At 53.2% G+C, this 20,743-nt stretch overlaps 1 protein-coding gene across 1 annotated transcript; it reads right to left on the minus strand.

The window, feature by feature from the left end:
• Positions 1 to 853: 853 nt before the first annotated feature.
• Col6a1 (collagen type VI alpha 1 chain) lies at positions 854 to 18,647 on the minus strand. Its single transcript, XM_031347844.1, has 35 exons — positions 18,404 to 18,647; positions 17,531 to 17,660; positions 15,989 to 16,189; positions 14,319 to 14,478; positions 13,864 to 13,992; positions 13,695 to 13,715; positions 13,524 to 13,544; positions 13,396 to 13,440; positions 12,034 to 12,087; positions 11,539 to 11,583; positions 11,392 to 11,418; positions 10,919 to 10,945; positions 10,776 to 10,820; positions 10,434 to 10,487; positions 10,162 to 10,224; positions 9,724 to 9,786; positions 9,579 to 9,632; positions 9,453 to 9,488; positions 9,044 to 9,106; positions 8,597 to 8,659; positions 7,475 to 7,537; positions 7,198 to 7,260; positions 6,871 to 6,921; positions 6,627 to 6,662; positions 6,341 to 6,403; positions 6,092 to 6,157; positions 5,850 to 5,885; positions 5,412 to 5,448; positions 5,080 to 5,088; positions 4,479 to 4,612; positions 3,634 to 3,743; positions 3,342 to 3,525; positions 3,038 to 3,215; positions 2,411 to 2,440; positions 854 to 2,243 (listed from the first exon to the last, which is right to left on the minus strand). The coding sequence occupies exons 1-35, from the start codon at positions 18,495 to 18,497 to the stop codon at positions 1,621 to 1,623; spliced, it is 3,078 nt and encodes a 1,025-aa protein (XP_031203704.1). The 5' UTR covers positions 18,498 to 18,647; the 3' UTR covers positions 854 to 1,620.
• Between the last annotated feature and the right edge of the window lie 2,096 nt (positions 18,648 to 20,743).

A 20,743-nucleotide genomic window follows, 5' to 3' on the forward strand; every position in this document is an offset into this window, starting at 1 on the left:
AGTAGACACTTGTCTATTTGGCCTTTATCGTGTTGGATCTGACTTAATCTGGTTGGAGTTGGTTTAATCTAATTGGACATGGATTGGCCTAATGTAATGTGGTTGGATCTAGTTGGTTCTGGTATAATTTACTAGGATCTGAGTTGGTCTGTTATTATCTAGTGTGCTCTAGTTTAATCTGGTTGGATCTGGTTTGGTCTGGGTTGGGCATGGTTTGGACTTGTGTCATCTGTTTGGACTGGCATATTCTAGTTAGGTCTAGTTTGTTCCAGTCTAACCTGGTTAGATCTGATTTGTCCTAATTTACTCTAGTTGGGCCTGGTGCTGTTTATTTTAATCTGGTTGGATATGACTTAGTCTGATTTAATCTGGCTAAGTGCAGTTTGGTCTAGTGTATCTAGTTGAATCTGATTTATATCTGGCTTATATTTGTTTGGGCCTGGTGTCAGACCTCATTGGATATAGTCTAATCAAGTTGTATTTGGTTGGGTCTGGTGTGATGTCATTGGACATCATATGGCTTGGTTTATTCTGGTTGGATCTGATTTAATCTGGTTGAATTTTGTTGGAACTAGGATAAAACTGGTTGGAACTAGTTGGGTCTAGAGTTACCCATTTGGACTAGCCATCAACCCTAAGTGTCTCTCCATTCTGCACTGCAGGGTGCTGTGCTTCTTAGCACTACAACTTCCTGATCTGGAAAGGCCTGTAGGCCTCTGTGTTCTTTCTCTCAGAAACAGACGGGCAGTGTCCACTGGCCAGGGCAGCTTCTCCTCAGCCCTGCGGTATTTCTGGCATTGACTTCTCTTTCCAAGTGTGTTGGGTAATGTTGGGTAGATAAAGGGAAGAGCCATGGAGAAAAATGGAAACCTTTATTAGCAGAGATAGCTGGCTTGGACCAGATTAAGGGGAGAGTGGAGGAGACATGAAAAAAACTAACTGAAGGGGAGTCTTCGGAAAAAAAAAATAAAGATAAGTCACTATTTTGAGGGAGAAAGCTCTGGATTGGTTCTGACAGAACACTGGAGTGTGAACTGTCCAGGCTAAGCCTCTGCGTGTATAGAGTGAACCCTTACACATAGCACCTTTGCTTTCAGAGTGGAAGGACTAGCCACTGAGGACCAGGACCAAGATGCACATAGGTCACTGACAAGCACCTGATGAAGAGGAGGGATCCCCTCCCAGTTTGTTGTTTAAAAACCCTCTTGCGTTCAATTTTCTAGAAGCTATAATTCAGCAAGCTGAGCTCATGGGAAGGTGTGCTTCACCTTGAGCGTAGAAGACGGAACACAGACAGAAATTGCAGGGATGGTGTAAAGACACCAGGGACAGATTAGGGGCAATGAGGAGGAAGACGAGATGGCTGAATCCAGCCCAGATCGGGGAGGGGGTTCAGCAAGATGGCCGCCATGATGTACAAACCAAAGGCGGAATCTAGACAGGAGCTCAGATGAGCCATGGAGGACATTACACAAAGCAAAGAATGTGCATCTCAGCTTTCCCTTTAAGACAGTTTTGTTGACCAGTTGGGTCACATTTCCTATTCCTGTTTGGTCAGTGGGAATGACGAGAAGGCCTGTTGAAGTGTGTCTCCATGCGCACAGCCATGTGTGTGGCCTTCTAGCCCAGTGCCACCTTCCTGGAGACTGTCTGGTAGAGTACACCACGTAGGAGAGCCTGATAGTTTGGTACACGGAATAGGTGGCGCTCGCCAAAGGCCACATCATACTCTGCAGTCTTGCCAGTGACAAGCACACGGATGTGGGCCTCATTTACCTGGGGTCCCACCACCACCACAAAGATCTCAATGCCTGCACGCTGGGCCTCCTGCACAGCCTTCTCAATGGCCTCTGCTGTGGCCCCCTGTGAGTTGCCGTCTGAGAACAACAACACTCTCTTCTTGGTGGCACCCGACGAGGCTTCCCGGTAGAAGCGAGTCACGTAGCTCAGAGCATCGTTGACGTCTGTGGCGTCATTGATGAAATCCATGCTGTCCACAGAGCTGGCCAGCACTGTGTAGTTCTGCAAGAACTGAAGAGCTGCCCGACCTGGCTGTTGCTGGCCTTGGCCACTATACTGTACCACGGCCACTCGCACATCCTGGGAGGGATCTGCCCTGCCTGCTGACAGGAATCGCTCAGCTAGGCGCTTGGCGAAGACCTTGGTAGTTTCGAAGTTGTGGCTGCCGACGCTGGCTGAGCTGTCCAGCAAGATGGTGATGTCGGCCGGAGAGGAGAATGTGACTGTGGAGCAAAGAGGGTAGCCTGAGACTAGGCGGACTGCACAGGACGGGCCAGAGGGTAAGCAGATTTTCAGAGCTGCCAAGTCTCAGAGGAGAGTGCCCAGAGCCCTGTAGGACCCTCATCAGGTCCTACCTTCCCCACCTGTCCCAGCCCATCCTTGTACTCACTTGGGCAGGTATAATCCGGACACTTCTTATCTGTAAAGAAAAAAAAAAATCAAATGAATAAGTCTACCATTATGTGAACCATGCCCACTCTGAATTCTGCCTTGGTCAGCTACCTATGACAGACAGAGAGACTGACAGACAGACAGATAGCACCATTTCCAGGTCTTGGCTCCAAAATACTGAAAGGTAGGCTTGGGCCCTTGGCCTCCTCTTAAAAAGGGGAAACTGAGTCTCAGAGGAGAAGAGGGAGTTTGCTGTTCTGTGCTGCTAGTCAACTTCCCGTCATGAATCTGGCTCAAAGTCCATCCCTTGACCAATCTTGTCCACAGCATGGAGTCAGACCAATCATAAAGCTGACATACAGTGTGCCCATGGTGTTGGGGCCAGGGACCTTGTCCCATGTGTGTACATAAGACATAAGAATGTCTGTCCTCATGTTGCTCTTCTAGGCCAGGGTTCACCCTGGACCGTGCCACATAGCCAGGTTACAATCTTTCTTGAGGTAAAAGTGTCAGGCACATTGTGAGGACTGTTTCTAGCCCAAACAGTTCCTGGAAGCTAAGGGGGCATGTCTAAGACAGACGTAGGCATTGCCCACCCAGCCTGTTACACCTATACGGCACCCACCTATACAGATCTGGGTTGTTATGTTCTTTAGAAAGCCGTCATCGAGAAGTTCCGCATAGTTCTCCTTCACCAGGGAGATACCTGGTCGACCTTGAGATAAGCCTTGGCAGGAAATGTCATTGAGCTGGTCGGAGCCCGCGACAAAGCCAAACACATCCTTGATGCCCACAGAAACGACCTGCAGAGGGCAGGGTGGCATGGATCAGCGGATCCTGTACTTTACCTGCCCTGGAGAACGCCCCCCCCCCCAATGCTTGCAGGAACCCCCTCCTTCAGCCACTGTTGGGGTTGTGTATCTGCCTACCTGAATGTCTGGGCCGCAGAGCACACTGAGAGGTGTTGTGTCCCGTTGAGTGTCAGAGCGTCCATCCGTGATGACCAGGGCAATCCGGTTGTTCTGGGTGGGCGGGAGCAGCCGGTCCCGGGTGTACTGCAGCGCTTCTCCAGTGAATGTGCCTCCAGCCATCCACTGTAACTTCTTGACGGCTCTGCACAAGAAGACAGGCAGGCCAGGGTCAAAGCCACGGTCAGGGTCCTGGCTGGGCCACCCTGCTAGAGGACCAGAAATGGGGCGGAGATCTTGGGGATGCTCTTACTCTTTGAAGTCCTGGGCGTTGCGGACATTGGGGCTCCTCAAGTCCACGTGCTCTTGCATCTGATTGTGGCTGTACTGTACCACACCTGCATGGGACTGCCCTGGTTCAAACTGTGGGAATGACACCAGTGGGTCTGGAGTCCAACACCGCTGTATCCTAGGATCCCAGCCTTCCAAGGGCCTCTCCCCCAGGCCCAAGACCTCTATATGCTCATTCACCCAGAGTCCTCCATAACTACTCCCCAAGGTCCACAAGCCTTTGTATATGGCCCTCCAAGGTTCTGTCCTTAAAGGATGAGCTCTGGACCCACTATCAGGTTCTCTGTGCCATGTGGTGAGGATGCATTATATATATTGCATTACATATATATATATATGTATATATATACATATATATGTATATATATACACACATACACACATGTATGTATGTATGTATATGTGTGTATGTACATATACATATATGTGCATATACATATATCTTCTATACATATCTCTACCATACATATATATGTGTGTGTGTGTATATTGTGCATATATATACATATATGTGCACATATATGCATCTTCCATATATATCTCTACCATACATACATATATATCTTCCATATGTATTATATATATACACATATATGTATATATGTATGTATGTGTGAATATACATGTATATATATACACACACACACATATGGACATTAAGGATGAACTGTTTGGCTTTGTTGAAGTGTCCTACCAGCTCAACGTACACCTAAGTCAATGTATACTGTGATGAGCCTAGAAGCTTTGGTGGAGGGGATCGGGCTCTCTATTGGCCCTACCTGTGGTCCCAGGCTGGCTTGTACTCACTTTGACCAGCTCATCCTTGCTCAACCGGTCGATGACCTTGATGATGAAGTCTTTGGCGATCTCAAAGTTCTGTAGGCCAATGCTCTCCGAGCTATCCAGCACGAAGAGGATGTCAATGGGGCCACATGTGCACTCTAGGGAGGTGGGATGGGCCAGACCTTAGTGCCTTTCTATGGGCTTCCCTCCATATATGACGGTCCCACCCCTGTGTCCTGGGATGCGCCCTGTGGATCATGACTCTTCTCCCGTGTCTCCTTGGGAGCTAGGCTCGTCAGGCTGGCCATCTTGGACCAGAACCAACCGTTGTTACCCTAGCTCCTTCATCCTAGCTCTGATCCTGTGGAGGAGTGGATAGACAGGCCTGGAGGTCTGCTTCCTGCTCCAGCCTGTTGATGGGTACTTGAAACGTTAGGGAGAAAGGCCAGGGATCAGGATCAGCAGTATCCTAGGCCTGCATCACCCCAGGGTACTGCTCACTGGGAAGGGAGGTGGCTGATCGAGGACATGGTTGAGTGCCATGCATGGCTGGCCCGCTGCAGAGCCAGGATGGGTCTACTTAACACTGCACAGGAACTCCCAAGAGTGAAGAGACATCACTCACCACAGCAGGCTGAGGAGAGAGGAGAAAAGGCGCTAAATTACAAGCCCTGGATTACAAGGGGCCCTGTCCTCTTCTGCCTTACTCCACCTAGCTCTCTGGCCAGGCCCTTCAGCATATCAGAGTCTCTGAAATCTCAGAGGGTGTGTAGCCCAGCCTTGGCTCTGGTGTGGGAGGCCTGCCAATCTCAGTAAGGCCTAGGTCCTGACCACCCATACCTCCCAACCTCTGAGAACCTTCTGGAGCAGAAGCCTGGGCCCTGTGGCTGGCAGGAGTTTTGCTGGATCTTTTTTTTTTTTTTTTTTTAAAGGGCAACCTGAGATCCGAACACTCACAGCACATTTTCATGATGATATCCAGAATCTCACACTCCTGGGGAAAGAGATGAGGTTGTTAACATGGCTTGGGCTAAGGCCATTCCTGGTGGTCCCTGGGAACCCTTGAGGGCTGGTTCTATCCAGGGACGCCTCCCCGCCTAGAGTGTTCCTGGCTTTACCCCCTAAGAACATAAGATGTGATAATGCAGTTACCAACACATAGCTACCATGTGCCTCCTCCCATGGCCAGATGTCTCCCACAGTTGTTACCTGTGTCCTCTGAAGTCATCACGAGACTTCAAGCCTCTGACCCAAGCCGCCCCCCAGTTTCCTCCAGCTGCCTCCAGCCTCCCCCACAGCTGTCCCCAGCTGTGAACAGTTTTCATTAATGTTCCCCTCAGTATCCATGGCCGTAGTGGTCAGCCCCAAGATCTTATTTACAGACGCAGTACTTACATCTGGCCCAGGTGGTCCCACATGTCCTGGAGGTCCCTGTCAGAGCAAAAGCAGGCAAAGACTTTAAATGGGGAGCTTGGATCAGTGGAGCCCATGGATTCTTAAACTATGCCTTGTGGGGACCTCAGTGTCCCTAGTTGCCCTTGGGGCAAGCCTGGTCCCTTGGATCTTTTGGCCCCTGCCTCTAGTTACCTTATATGCCTTTGCCTTGCTTCTACAAAATCCCAAGCCATATCACCTACCTGGGGTCCTTCTGGGCCTCGGTATCCCTTTGCCCCTTTGACCCCACGGGGTGAAATGTCGTTGTTCTGGAAGGAAATGGAATGAGGTCAGCAGGTACAGCCTCCGTATATCAGCTACTCAGACTCCAGCCCAGCCTTTCCGTCTCCTCAGAGGGCATCTCCAGGCTGCCCCATGCCACTGGTCCAGCAAGCAAAGCCTGCAGGGTTGGCACACTTGACAAATTCTTCCCCTCACCTCACCCCACTTACATCCTCTCCAGGGTCTCCGACTTCACCTTCATCTCCCTTGAGACCAGGGTAGCCTTTCGTGCCCTGCGGGAGACAACATATATTGGTTAGAGAAATCTTGGGAGTACAGAAGGCAGAGAAGGTGGGGGTGTTTCTGAAGTCAGTGGTGCAAGCTCAGGGTCACATGTAAGTGTGTATGCATGGTGCCTGCTGTCATGTGGGAAGGTGCTCATGGTATGTTGATTGTGCATGTGAGCAGTGTGATCATCCATACATGGCCTGACAGAGACGCAGTGGAGATACTCACATTTAGTCCAGGAGGGCCTCTGTTGCCTGGATACCCCTGTGAAGGAGGATAGGATGGTTATCCCAGGCTCCACTGGGAAGGACAGCTGAGTGAGAACCACAGGTGGATGGGCCCAGGGTCAGCAGAGTCCCAGGTCCAAATGCCGGGACTAACTGATGGCTCTGGTGTATCCCACCCATCCAGATGCGTGGCTTGGCCCAGGGGATACCAAAGTGTGCTTGGTAGGCATGTCTCTGACACTTACAGGGAAGCCAGGGAAACCTTCCGTGCCATTTCCTGGTGGTCCATCCTCACCCTGCGAGAAGACAGAGTTGCTGTCACCACGCCAGATGGCTGGGGACAGCTGTGTCCCCAGAGCTCCTCCTGTCAGTCAGGGAGCAGCCCCCTCCCCAAGACTGCCCTGAACTGGACCTTCAAGCAAGAGGGTCTTGAATGAGGTATCCTTACTCCTGAGACCCAACTGTGGATGTCGCTCAACACCTCTCTCAGGGGCAAGTTACGGCAAGTCCCAGCTGCCCGAGTCTCTGATGAACAGCAATAGTCCAGTGGGGTTGCTCTCCCAAATACTTACCCTTTCACCCATCAGTCCTGGGTCTCCGGGGGGACCGACAGGTCCTGGGGCTCCTCTGACACCCTAAAGGAGAGGAACAGATGCTAGCTAGATCATAGTGAACGTAGGTTCGGGCTGTCCTCACCTTCTCTGGAACCCTTTTGGGGCAAGAGAGGGAAGACCTGGTGTAGAGAAATGGGGTGGGGGTATGGGAGATACTGCAGGACTAGGGAAGTCCTCAGGGTGACACTCGGGGCTACTTTAGGCGAATGGCAGGGCAGAGAGGGCAAGTTCTTACCTCGGGACCTGGAGGACCCTCATCACCTCGGTACCCTTTAGGTCCAATGGGGCCAGCCTCACCCTAAAAGATTAAGAGCTATGAGAACTCAGCTTACCGCCCCCCCAGGTCACATCTGTTTGCCTTCCCTGAAAACTGAGAGTCCCAGGCCATGGGCTCCGTCGATGTCATCTAGGGCCCTGGGCACAGAGATGTAGGACCCTCAGGGCCTTATGACAGGTGGGGCCAGTGGTCAGTGTGGGGTACAGTCAGGCTGGGCTCCCTGCATGTCATTCTAGTATCTATGCGGGAGCCTTCACTTTAGATGCCAGGGTATGTGGATGTCCCTTTTGTCCAGGGGACCTGAATGGTTGTACTGGCCTGGGAAGTACCTCTAGCCCTGGTAGGACCTCCATATGAGCTGGACTCTCTCTCACCAAGACTTCTGCCCCTTCTTTACCAGACACAAGCAAGGACAACTTCAGACTCAAGCTAGGTCTGTCTCGATGGCTCTGAGGGGGCCTGGTGACCTGAAGGCCCCAGTGTCTCCAGACTGAGCCTAGCTGTACCAGCTCTGGCTCCTTGAACAGGGGGCTCTGGAAGGTCTTACTCATACCCTTAGCTGCTGGAACCTTTGGTAGGCTAATTCTCCCAAACTCATTCCAGCCAGCCTCCCAGCCATGCCTCCCTAGGATGCAAAGAGCTCACCTCCACCCATCTGTAGCCTAGGAGCTCATATGGGTCCTCACTGACATAGTCTCCCTCCTTGTTGTAGCCAGGTCTCTATTACCCCTCATGCCCCCCCACCACACACACACACTACCAGGCCCTGTGAACATAACGGCTCAAGGCCAGAGGTCTAAGGTTATGGTATGGAGTTTACAAGTGTCTGTATCCCACGGCCTCCACTACATTTCTTGGCCTCATGTTGAGCACTGACACACATTCAGACCCAGGCAAACCGGGCTAGCATGGGCACTATGTGTTTGCAGGGACACATATCTGTAAGAGGATCCCCCACCATGCTGACCACTTCCTCTCCCGCCTTGCTGAGCCATGGGAACAGTTCCTTCTGAAGACCCGAGTGACGCTCTTTGCTTAGACAGGCATCACGGTTCCCCCACAATAAATCAGGCTTCCTACCGAATCTCCGGGAATGCCGACGGGCCCCTCTCTTCCTTGGTCACCTTGTGGTCCAGCTTCACCCTGGGAAGAAATGAGCCGATGATTATAGAGGCAGAGGCCACACGGCCACCACCTAGTTTGCTCTAGGAGGAACTGGTGGCCAGCAATTGAGGCACTCAGGTGAGGGTTGCCTGGGTCTGCTGAACTCAGAACTGGAGACCAAGGCTGGCCCTACCTGTAGCTTCTCCTTCTCCAGATGGGCCCACTAATGAGCCAGCCTCTGACAGGATTTGGATGCCCTACCCTGGATGCCAGCCCAAAGCCCTGGCAGTTCCAGCCCTCTACAAGAAAGCAGGAGAGCCGAGGCATAGACACCAATAAGGGGGCATGGCTGGCCCTGTGGATCTATGCTCAACTCAGTCTGGCCTCAGTGTTCCCCCTAGACAGCCCCAAGGCATGACTCACCGGGTCTCCCCTTGGGCCCCTCACACCAGGGGTCCCCCGAGGTCCTCTTTCACCAGGGCCGCCCTGTGTGAAGAGAAACGGATGTGAGGCTGCCTGCATTCCACGGCTAGGAAGCGGGGATGGGAGAAGCTTGAGAACTAGGCCTGATGATCTCAGCAGCTGTCTCTGTGGTCATGTGAAACCAGTCCAGGGGTGGGGTCTCTGCGTCCCTCAGGCCACCAACCTCCACAGACACCCAAGTGACCCAAAGGCCGGCACACAAGGTGAAATCTACAACGCCTGGCGTCTGGCGTCCCACCCAGCCAAGGCATGCGCTAAGGACCTCCATGGATCAGGCCCAGGCCAAGCTGCACAAGCCTTTCCTGTCGATGGTGAAGACAGTAGTGGCAGTACCATCCAGCTGACTCACCCTCTCTCCAGGGGGACCATCTGGGCCAGCGTTTCCCTGGGACAAGGAAGAACAGCACGTTAGTTTGTGACCTAGCCTGCACTCTGTATGTGGGAATGGAAGCTGGAGAAGAATAGAGGTACTCACTTCATCACCAGCCTCTCCTTTTTCTCCGGGGGGACCAGGCTCTCCCGGATCACCCTGGGGGGGGGGGGAGGACAAGTTGACAATGACCACAAGTCCCAGTGTCCATGAGGCCAATCCCATCCCGCCTCATGTCACCCCATCTTACCTCATCTCCAGGTGGCCCTGAGCTCCCTGGTCTCCCAGCTTCACCGTCTGCTCCAGCTTCACCCTGGGGAAGATTAGAGGTCATGGATGTTTGGTCCATGGGTCCATAGAGTGAAAGCCACATCACGGCATTGTGACTATGCTCTCTTTACCCTAACCTTGGGTCACCCCAACCGAATCTGGAAGAGGTCTGACCTCCCAGGATCCTCCAAGTCACCCACAGCTGCACAGCACAGCCTTGACCATCTCAAACCTCCTCAGGTCCAGACCTGAGGTGCTGAATACCGAACGGCAGACTTGAGGCTGCCGTTCGAGGCTCTGTGGCTGCGCTGCTCTGAGCCAGGCCTGTTCCTCACACTGTAGGTCCCCCGGGGGAATGCTTGACCCAGGACTTAGTGGACATCAAAGTCTCCATTCTCTGGAGCTGCTTGTCACTTACCTTTTCTCCCTTCAGCCCAAAGGCACCAGCATCTCCCTTGGGACCCGGGGGCCCTTGAATGCCCTGGTGGGAAGATGGAAATGTAAGTTAGAGCTAGCCAAGATCCCCGCGGTTGGCCCCAGATAAGTGACCATCCTTAGACCTAGCAAATGAATCAAATTATTCCCCATACAGCTCTGCCATTGGGGGGGAGCCAGTAAGTATAGCAAGGGTTGGGCCAAGTTCCTAAGAAGGCACAGTTCCAAGACACAGGGGTAGAGGGAGTGACTTACATCAAATCCTGGCGAGCCCTTGCAGCCTGGTAGTCCTGGGTACCCCGTCTCCCCCTGGAAGGAGAAGGGAACGTCAAGATTGGAATGGTGGAGGGGAGGTTAGAGTTCTGTTCATCCAAGCCCCTCCCAGGAAAGTTGGGAGCCTTCTGAAATTAAGTGGATTGCTAGGAGTTTACTAGGCCCTGGGTTTTGGCAGGAAACATCACCCGACTCACACCTCCAAGTTTCCCAGGAAAGCCCGTTACGGGAACTGTACCCACACTTGGGGCAGCCCCTGGCTTTGTCTACCTCCCATCCTAGATAGCACACCCCACCCTCCCAGCCCTCCTGCCTCAGGATTACCTTCATGCCATCTACTCCGTCGATACCGCGCTTGCCTTTCTCGCCCTGTGAGGCACGGAGACACCAGAAGGTTAGATAGAGGCCAGATGTCACTAGCACTGGCCCATGACCAGCATCTACATCCTCCACCCGTCCACACTCACCTTGTAACCTTTCGGTCCTCTGGAACCCTGTGGAAATAGTAAGAAGAGGGTCAGAGGGCAGTTCCCACTGCACCTCCATTCTCACATTAGGTGGGATGGCAACACCGCCCCACCAACTCAAGAAAGCGGGGAATTGGAGATCAGGGACACTGGACAGAGAGATCAGGGACACAGGGCAGAATGGGTAGAGAGGACAACAGGGTCTGTGTTCTGAAGGTCTCCAGGAACTGTCCACTGAGGCAACATGACACCCCCCACCTCCATCCTCTCTGACCCATGTGGCCTGAGGTGGCAGCAGAACCCATGGGTTCTGGCTCTAAAGATCAGCCACATTCCGTCAGAGTCATAGAGAGAGCCAGGAGGGTCCTCTGACAGAAACACTAGATGCCTCCCTCCCGTGCCCCCAATGCTCATCAGTCAAGATAACTCTCTGTACCCGGAGGAGACACACCCGGAAGCTGGCCCATACTCACCTTCTCTCCACGGCTCCCCTTTTCTCCCTATGAGCCAAACAGAAAAAGGAAGGGGCCCGTTATTGTCGCACACGGCAGCTTGTGCCTTGCTTCCAAACCCTGATCCACCCCAGCCGAGAGAGGCCATTGGACATTAAGGACACATACCTTCATACCCTGGTACCCGACTGGTCCAAGATCCCCTGGCCGTCCCTGGAACAGAACATGAGATGGTCAGACATCCCTGGATAGCAGTGGAAGGTCCTACTCAGCCCACCTCCCCCCTTGTTACAGCTAGACCTGCACAGAACCCTGAAGTGCGCTGCTGTGGGGCCCCTGAAGGTCAGGAGGGAACCCAGCATACCCAGAAGGAAGGAGAAAAATGTCCATAGCACTCCAGAGGAGAGGGAGGGGAGCCAGGACACCCTGAGGGGGCGGGGCTAGAAGGGAGAGAGATTTGCCAGGAGACTTATGGTTGAAAGCAGAGGCCCTCAGACTTGGTCAGCCTGATCCCTGGGGTACCTTTCTTCCCCCAACAAAAGACGGGCTGTGGGGTCTCTGTGCTCAGAATTATGGTTCTGGAAGTTTCTACAGCTCAGGTGCCCAGCCTCAGCCTTCTCCGCCTTTGTCCCCACCCTCATGCAGACTGTAACCAATACTTACAGGGTCTCCAGCTTCTCCCTTCTCTCCTGGAAGACCCGGCTTTCCTCGTTCTCCCTGAAAGGCAGAGGCGATCAGCTCAGGGGAGGCCAGGTCAGGGGCCACAGCCATCTGCTCTGGAAAGCTGGGCAAGACCCCTTGTGCATGAAAAGGATGTACAGAACGATTCCATCCAGGCTCCAGAGTCGTCCTGGCCATGGTTATGGGCCTGCCTGGCATCTGGGAGTCTTGCCCACCAGGGTCCTCATGCCATGTCATCCTGGCTGGATTTGGGCCTAGAGCTGTGCCTCTGCCCTCAGGTGCTCAAGGCTGAGCTGATATTCCACTTCAGGCCCAGGGAACAGGGAGACCTAGTGCAGGAACTCCCTGGAGGGCCATAGCGCAGCTCAGTGGATGATGGCCGTGTACTGGGAGAACCATTCTAGACCTGGCCTTCTTTAGGAACCAACACTGAGCATCTCCCATGGTGCTCACAGATCTGTGCCCTGTGAGTCACGCTGAGAGCCCCAGTTTCATTCCCAGCTCCACCGGGAGAGTCAAGCAGATAGATGCTGAGCCGACCACGGAAGTCTGCAGGCAACCTTCTAAACCGCAAGGAGCAGGCGGTACAGTTCCAACTCCCACACTCCAAACCCACAGGAAGCCTGGACCTTCTCCCAGGATAAAGACAACTGACAGCTAGTGTTGAGTGTACCAGGTATTCAAGGAGGTGGGCACAGAGCTATGGCTTCCACGGTGGCTGTCCCAACATGAGCAAGGCTATTTCAACCACTCAGTATATATGCATGATGTTTGTGTGCACTGTGTACAGCTCATCCTTGTGTTGTTCAGGAGCTGACTTCTCTGTCCCCAAATCTTGTTTCAATCTGGACTCGGCATTATAAGGCTTAGGTCAAGAATCTCCTGTCTTAAGTTTGTATAAACAGTTCTTACCATTTATTCTCTGCCTTGTCAATAGATGCTGCTCACCCAATGACTGGGCGGAAGAGAGGAGAATAGGGCGGGATTTCCACCAGCCAGGGGAAGGAGATAGAGAGGGAGAGAGAGTCAGATCGGCCATAAGGAAGAAGAGAGGTTAGAGCCACGAGGGATGGGGGCCACAGAGAGATCATGGAAATACAACTAAAGCCCAAAGAGCCAGACCAATAACAAGAAGCAAATATACTGGGATCGTGGCTGAGAGGTCGCCAGATTAGTTTAAGAGGTTAATATGAATCACTGAACTGCCCAGGTATTGAGGGTGTAGCTTGAGAGAAATCTTGGTTTCTCTGTGAGGTTATGGAGATTAGCATAAGGTAAAGAAATACAGCCACGGATGAATTCACCGCCTCCACCTATATTAAAATACTTTCGTTGACAACTCACCTCATACCCAGGGTCACCTCGGGGCCCTGGAGGTCCTCTGGCAGCCTGAGGGAAATAAGAGAGGCATTATTAACCCCAGATTCTAGACAGAGGTCCCGGGACCAGCAGAGAGGGTGGGCCACACTTACTTGGCACTCAAAAGAACAGCACTGTGGAAGAAAAAGATAGGAGACCAGTCAGAGACCAAACGGAGAGGGAAGAGCCCTGGGACACACACCTCAACAGCAGGCCCACGGCTAGAGCTAGGACCCATGCAAGACCCGGGCCCTCACTCCTAAGTCTCAGAGGGAAGCGCTTACCACTTGTTCCACATTATTTTTCTGAAATGAAAAGGAAAGAAAGAATTACTCCCACCGGTGGGCACAGCCTTCCTCCCCCCTCCCCCCGACTCCTGACCCTTGACCCTTAACCCCAAACCCCCCAACCTCTGACCCCCCGACCCCTGACCCCGAAGATGTCCATGCTCACAATCATGTCCACAATGGTGTCAATGGTCTGACTGATGACCTCCTCTGCATCGCGGCTATGCCCCCAGTCAGCTGCTGTGAAATTACGCCGGTATGTGTGGTCGGTGGCAATGATGCTTAAGCGTGGCTCCTGAAGAGTGCAGGGAAGGAGAGAATGAATGAGCCCCCTCCACAAGGCCATGCACCACTGTGAACTGGGGAGCGGCCGCGGAACCCACCCAGGGATACCCACGCTCCTCAGTGGGGTGGAGTCAGCCCTTTGAAGGGCTAGGATTGTCGACGGGGGAGTCTTCACCCCCAAGGGACGCACCAGTGACCCAGCAGGTGGGAGGCCTTGAAACAGACTATATATACCCAGACAGTGGCAGAAGAGAGGACACCAGTGGCTCTGGGGCTCAGGAGGGCCAGAGGCCCTCCATCTTGTGTGCTTGGTATAAGGGGAGGAGAGACTCTTACCAGATGGTCAGGTGTGATGGCCACAGAAAAGACCTTGATGCCCAGGTGTTTGGCCTCATTCACTGCATCCTCCAGACCCCCACATGGTTCCTTGTAGCCCTCTAGAGGATGTCCGTCAGTCACCACGATCAAGTATTTGTTCTCCTTCAGATGGGAGCCCCTGGAGAGGTGGGCGGTGTGAGCATCCTCTCTAGGACTCAGAGACTAGGGACTGGAGCTGAGACCCAGGAGGAGAACCTGAGGCAGCTCTGGACATGCTGTCCCCTGTCACCCAGGGACCAGGGTTTGACCACTGATCATACTTATAAAGTATTCATTCTTGTGGGGTTACATGTCTGCAAAAACCACTTCGATATGCACACACCTTCAGGAAAGATGCCAGCCCTCAGCTTGTACCCCCTAAATGGGCATTGTCTCAAGATGCCTTGGACCCCAAGTCTCTGAGAACAAGAGGCCCAGGAGTGACCCTAGGCTACTGTGGTAGTCCTGTGGGAGGTAACTGGTGTCAGATCTAGGGGGAGTTACAGACAGCCTTCGATCATTTCACCCTAAGTAGTGCGGTGGGCCTTCCTGAGGAAGAGGTCAGAGAGAAGCAGGGGCCCACACAGATATGAGGTCTTTCCCACGTGCTGGGAGCCATACCACGTGCATTCTAGAAAACTCGCCTTCAAGTTTATTCTGCGGATTGCGTGAGGTGGCCACGCTCTGAATCCTAGGCTCCCGATCCAGCCACTAGCCTTCTTGCCTCATAAAATTACACAAGATGAGAGATAGGACCTGGAGGGTCCCATGTAACTTCACCACACATGGGTGTTGAGGCGGACTCGCTAAATGAATCTTGGACAGGCCCTTAGCCGGGCGGCCTCATAATGCTGGGAGACTCAGAAAAGTCTCAGCAAAGCCACAGAAAGAGAGGAGTCGTGAGGGGCCAGGTATTGCTCCCCTGTGCTGGCTGCACTGGGCAGCTGATGCTGAGGGAGGCTGGGCAGGTATGCAGCTGTGCCTACCGGACTGGTCATGGGCACCCTCTTGCTACCCTTTGCCCATCAGCTTGACACCTGGGCCATTATGGGAAGGCATCTAGACATGTGAAGAAAGATCCTCAGATCCACACAGGATGGCAAGTGAGATAGAAGCCACGCCCCCTGCTGCTAAAGATGTGAAGAAAGATCCTCAGAGCCACACAGGATGGCAAGTGAGATAGAAGCCACGCCCCCTGCTGCTAAAGGACATCGGCTGGATGGTCCCAGGGCTGCACTGTCACAGCTGTTCTGCAATAACTGGCTTCTCTCTCCGTATCTCCATGGCCTCTCTCTGCTTCTCTGCCTCTGCTGCCTCTGGGTGCTAAGTAGGGCCACTTAGTTCTCCAGTTGAGTAGATAGTGGATAGACACATGGATGGGAAGAGATGGGGCATGGTCTCATGGTGCCTGTTGAGGTTTGTGGCTACAGGCGCATCACTCCCGGAGGCAGAGTCTCTAGCCATCGGCTCAGTGCTTGATGGGTAACAGGCAGCCCACTGGAAGTTCACCTGGCCATGAAAACGGGCCAGGAGGCCCTGTAGTACACAGGTTGAAAAGGCCTATGGGTAGAGAGCCACCTTAGACAGTCTTGGCTCATAGACACGATGGGTGCGGATTTGGCCATTGTGAATGGTCCTGCTCCACTCACCCTATGAGCAGCTCCTCCAGCCCCTTCTTAATGGCACAGTCGGTGTAGGTGCCTTTCCCGAAGTACTTGACGGCATCCACGCTGGCCTTGAGCTCATCGCGGCCACTGGGCATGCGCGTGAGCCCTCGGATGATCTCCACCTCATCGCTGTAGTGCAGCGCACCCGCGTTCCAAACCAGGTTGCGGTCACACCGGTAGTACCTGTGAGTCGCAGGTGAAATGAGGTGAGGGGAGCCCAGAGAGACTTGCTCCCCCCACCCAAGGACATGCTAACCTTGACTTTCATGAAAGAACTTGCTGTCCTATCGCCCAAGGGTACCACTATGTCCCTATCTCACAGATAGGTAGGGTCCTGTGATGGAAAGCGGTGGTCCCCGCTATGCAGTGGGTATGGCAGTACAAACCAACCCGAGTCTCAGCTGAGCTGTAAAGGTGCCCCTAGCTGGGGTCCCAGACCCCCCACGCACTGCAGAAGACAGAGTGAGACGAGAGACAGGCACAGGCCCAATTTAACTAGAACATGGGGTTTTCTGAAGTGGGTCTGAGTTGTCTCCACCCTGCTTTGTAGCATCTGGCCCCGCAACACTCCAAAATCTGTGACGGGACCCCACGTGACTTCAGGAGACAGAGAGTGACCAAGGCCCCTGTAGTGAAGCTAATAGGAGTGTCTGTAGTCCCGCCCCATTTCACAGGTGGGATCCTGAGACAACAGAAGCTAAGTAAAGGGACGGAGGACACCCACAGTTATCTGCTCTTAGATCAACTTTTTCCTGTCCACAGCCTCAGACATTTTCCCTTAGTTCAAGGTCCCCCAAGGTGGACAGCCTTGTGGGTAGATGGTTCGCTCCAATCTGCCGGAGCTCACTATCTCCATGGGCAGGGCCCAGGGTCTGTATGGGTAGTTAGCATGTATGGGTTGAGGCTTGTATGGGCTGAGTTCCTGTCTCCACAGTGACTGATTACTATGCAGAGACCCTGCTAAGGGAAGAAGCTCAGGATCTACATCCTTCCTCAGGGCCTGCCCCCAGCCACACCCTCTGCCCCCCAGTGCCCCATTGAAAAGGGAGGGAGGAAGAGAGTGAATGAAGCCTGCTCTGTCCCACAGTCCCCTCCTCCCAGCCGCTGTGATGAGGACATGGGGGGATGTTCGTTTGGCCCAGGACTTAGGCAGAGACTCTAATGCCTATGTGGGCAGGTGGAGTCCAGCTGCAGGCCGAACTCTGGGCACCAGGCATAGCTACACATCTGGCGGACTTCCCAGACCCCTGTCTGTGTTTGGAGCATGGAGACCCCCCCATCTCTAGACTCAGAACTGTCTACTCAGCCCTGTTGGCAAGGTGACTTCCTCCCCTTCTCGCTGTCCCATCTCCCACCCGCTCAGCCTCCCTCCTGCTACTCTGAGCTGCAGAGACATTGTGATGGAGCTCTGGACAGCTTCTGAAATACGGAGTTAAGACTCAGCTCTATAGGTAGGTCCGGTCCCCCCAACCCTCACCTCAGGACCACAGAGCCACGGAACAGACCAAGGCAAGCTCACCCTACCTGTCTCTCAGGTTGTCGATGAAGCGCTTGGTGAAGGATTTCACCTTGTCCACCAGGGCCCCATAAGGTTTCAGCCTCAAGGCCACACTCTCCGAGGTGTCCAGCACAAAGAATAGATCCACAGGGCAGTCTGAGCCAGAGAAGGTCCTGTGAGCCATGTCCTGAGCCCCGCTTGGGAGCACCAGGCTCCTTCACATTTCCCCATTCTGGCCAGGGGCATCCATTCTCATGAGGAGAGCCCCGAGCAAGTGATCGGTGCAGCCCCAGCCCCTCACCTGACTGGCAGGCAAGACCCAGCAGGGGCTGAGTAAGAGCCAAGTTTCAGAGTATCCTGTCCTTGGACAGAGCCTTGCTCAGTTACAGTGGCCCTGGCCAGATATAGAGAGCAGGGACTGTCAGGGAGAAACTATAGTCTCCTATGAGACTATTTCTCCTACGGTCTCAGGTTCAACTCAGAGCCACCAGACCTATTCCCTTCCAACCCCCAGGTTGTGAAAAGACAGGTTACCTATGCTGGCCATCAAGCAAAGAGACAATATCACTCATTCACTCAGGACAGAAATGGGCCCGGAGTGGTAGCCACAGGAGGCTCCCCTCAGTCAGTCTCTCTGGAGTTTACCAGCTGTCATCTCCCTAGCATAGGAGATTTGGGGTGACAAGACTCCGGGGCCTTTCGACTGGGAGCCGGGTGTTATAGCTGCTTCAAGACAGGAACTAAATAGAATACAGGCTTAGACAAGGGACAAGCCCCCTTCTTGGTGGCTCTCCACAAGATTAAGACATAGGGGACAAGGAACAGTACCTTGTGGGGCATTGAGCCCATCTACTTCAGGCAGCTAAACAGCACACAGTGAACACAACCAGTTCACTCACCTTGGAAGGCAATCGCTCTGGAGCCCTGGATGTCCTGTGCAGCCACCCAGCAGGCTTGTAGCAGCAGGGGCAGCAGAGTGTGGGCCAGCCTCATGTTTCTGGCTGGCCTGCGAGTCACAGTCAAATGTGGGCCAGGGTCAGGGTGGGCGCTGGTAAAAGCAGAGTGAGAGGTTGTCTCTGCTTGCTGCAGTTAGAGCCTAGGGCTGTGGAGAGAGCCCGGGAGGGTGGAAGGAGGGAGGGAGGGAGGTGCAAAGAAGGGAGGGATCAGGAGAGGAGGGGGAGAGGAAGGGGAGGGCCTCAGAGCTGAGTGAGTCACAGCATCAGCATTAGGTCTCTGGAACCTTGAAGAGAAAAAGCCCCTCTCCTCTGGGGTCCTAGGAGCCAAGGCACCCCTGGGCTGAGGACTTCCTGTTGCCATAGTGTGTGGAATTGCCCGCTTGAAGTCAACTGTCCCGTGTAACATAGAATAAAATATAGTGTGAGCAAACTATGTGATTCCCAAAAGAAGTTTCAGGAAATATTTCTGGTTGTTTCATTCCAAATACCGCCTTGGGCCTGGGCAGCCCAGTTTTCTGGTGTGAGCCACAAACGTGGCTTTCTCAGGCACTGGAGATTTTTGTGTAGCCGTTGCTTCGGTTTAGTTAAATACTTACTTGCAAAAGATATTTGACCCTTTGATCTTTATTATAGGAAACCAAGTTGTCAACACTAACCATATGGATGTATTTGTGTAACAGTCTCTCTCTCTGTCTCTGTCTCTCTTTGTTTGTCTCTCTGTCTCTGTGTCTCTGTCTCTCTGTCTCTGTCTCTGTCTGTGTCTGTCTCTCTTTGTCTCTCTGTCTCTGTCTCTCTATCTCCCTCTGTCTCTGTCTGCCTCTGTCTCTGTCTTTCTCTGTCTCTCTGTCTCTCTCTGTCTCTGTCTCTGTCTCTCTGTCTCTCTGTCTCTGTCTCTCTCTGTCTCTCTCTCTCTCTCTCTCTCTCTCTCTCTCTGTGTGTGTGTGTGTGTGTGTGTGTGTGTATGTGTGTGTGTTGATAATGTCTGGCCTCCAGATAAAGCCAGAGCCATCCTTACCCAGAGAAGATTCCAGAAGAGTGGTGTAGTCGTTGTAATACAAAAACTTAGTTACAAATTTCAGCATCATTCATAATAAAAGTCTTTAAAGAAAACCAACAGTGACAGCAAGTCCTAGGACTTGGTGAGATTGCGTCCTCTGTCCTCCTCGTGCCTACCCTACAGAATATGTCACCATGGTGGACACATGTTTTTCCTGGCAGTAATCTCATGCCCACCGCCCCACCCCAACTGGAGCTTCAGGCCATTGGCTTTGGGCTGTGGCTTCACACTACACATATGGCCTCCTTTCTTGGCCTTTAGAGCCTCTACAAGCTGAGCTTTCAAGGATGTGCTCTTCCAGGCCAGGGAGAGCAGGAGCCTGACTTGTAGCAGATGCATGGTATCACACAGCAACGGTCACAGAGGTCTCCCGATTGGGTCCAGAGCCATACACTGTCAGCAGGCCTGATGGGTCTTTGGGTAGTGAATGAAGGATGGTCAAGAAAATACACAGTGCCAGCGCTTCAGTCTGCTACCCACCCCACCCCCCAGCAGGCTACATGCCAGCGGCTGGCCCTGGACCACCACCCTGCTTCACTTAGCCTATATTCCCTAGGATGGGTAGATGATACTGCAGAAGCAGCCTCAGGATTGGGGGGGGGGGGGAGAGCAGCCCAGGTAGAGCAGTTTGCTGTGGCTTGGGGGTGTTCTAACCCAGGAACTTGGGCAGACCCATCACACGGCTGTATTCGCCCTTTTCTAGCTGGTCTGATGCCAGCTCATGAGCTTTATACAGAGGGAACAGGGCTAGTGCTTTGTATATCCCAGTCCAAGCATGCCTCTCTACCACACATCACCTTCCCCCCTCACAGCACCGCTGTTCCTTCGGTCTCCCCCCATCCCCACCCCATCCCTCTTTTCGCCTCTTTGTCTTTATGTTTCTGTCTCTTCCCCTCTCGCCCCAGAATCACTTCAGGGTCCCGTTAAGGCTACTCCCAGGTTATCGTTGGCCAAGCTCCTTGCTATTCACTCCTGGCTCAAATCTTGGCCAAGCTGCAGATCATTTTTTGTACAAATCGCTCCTGGACAGAGTGTTCCTGGGCTGGCCTGGACTTCAGTGCTGGGAGAAAGCTGCCCTATGGTGTAGCCATGGGAAGATTAAGGCTGGAAAAGTGTGGAGTCCCGAGGGCCCTGAGAATCTTTCCTGTGTAAGTGTAGATGCCTAAATTCTCCTGTGGGCGTGTCCAAAAGGGACAGAGTAGCAGCAAGCCCGCATCTCTCTGTGA

Source organism: Mastomys coucha, unplaced genomic scaffold, assembly GCF_008632895.1.
Source record: "Mastomys coucha isolate ucsf_1 unplaced genomic scaffold, UCSF_Mcou_1 pScaffold3, whole genome shotgun sequence".
In the NCBI taxonomy this organism is placed as follows: domain Eukaryota; kingdom Metazoa; phylum Chordata; class Mammalia; order Rodentia; family Muridae; genus Mastomys; species Mastomys coucha.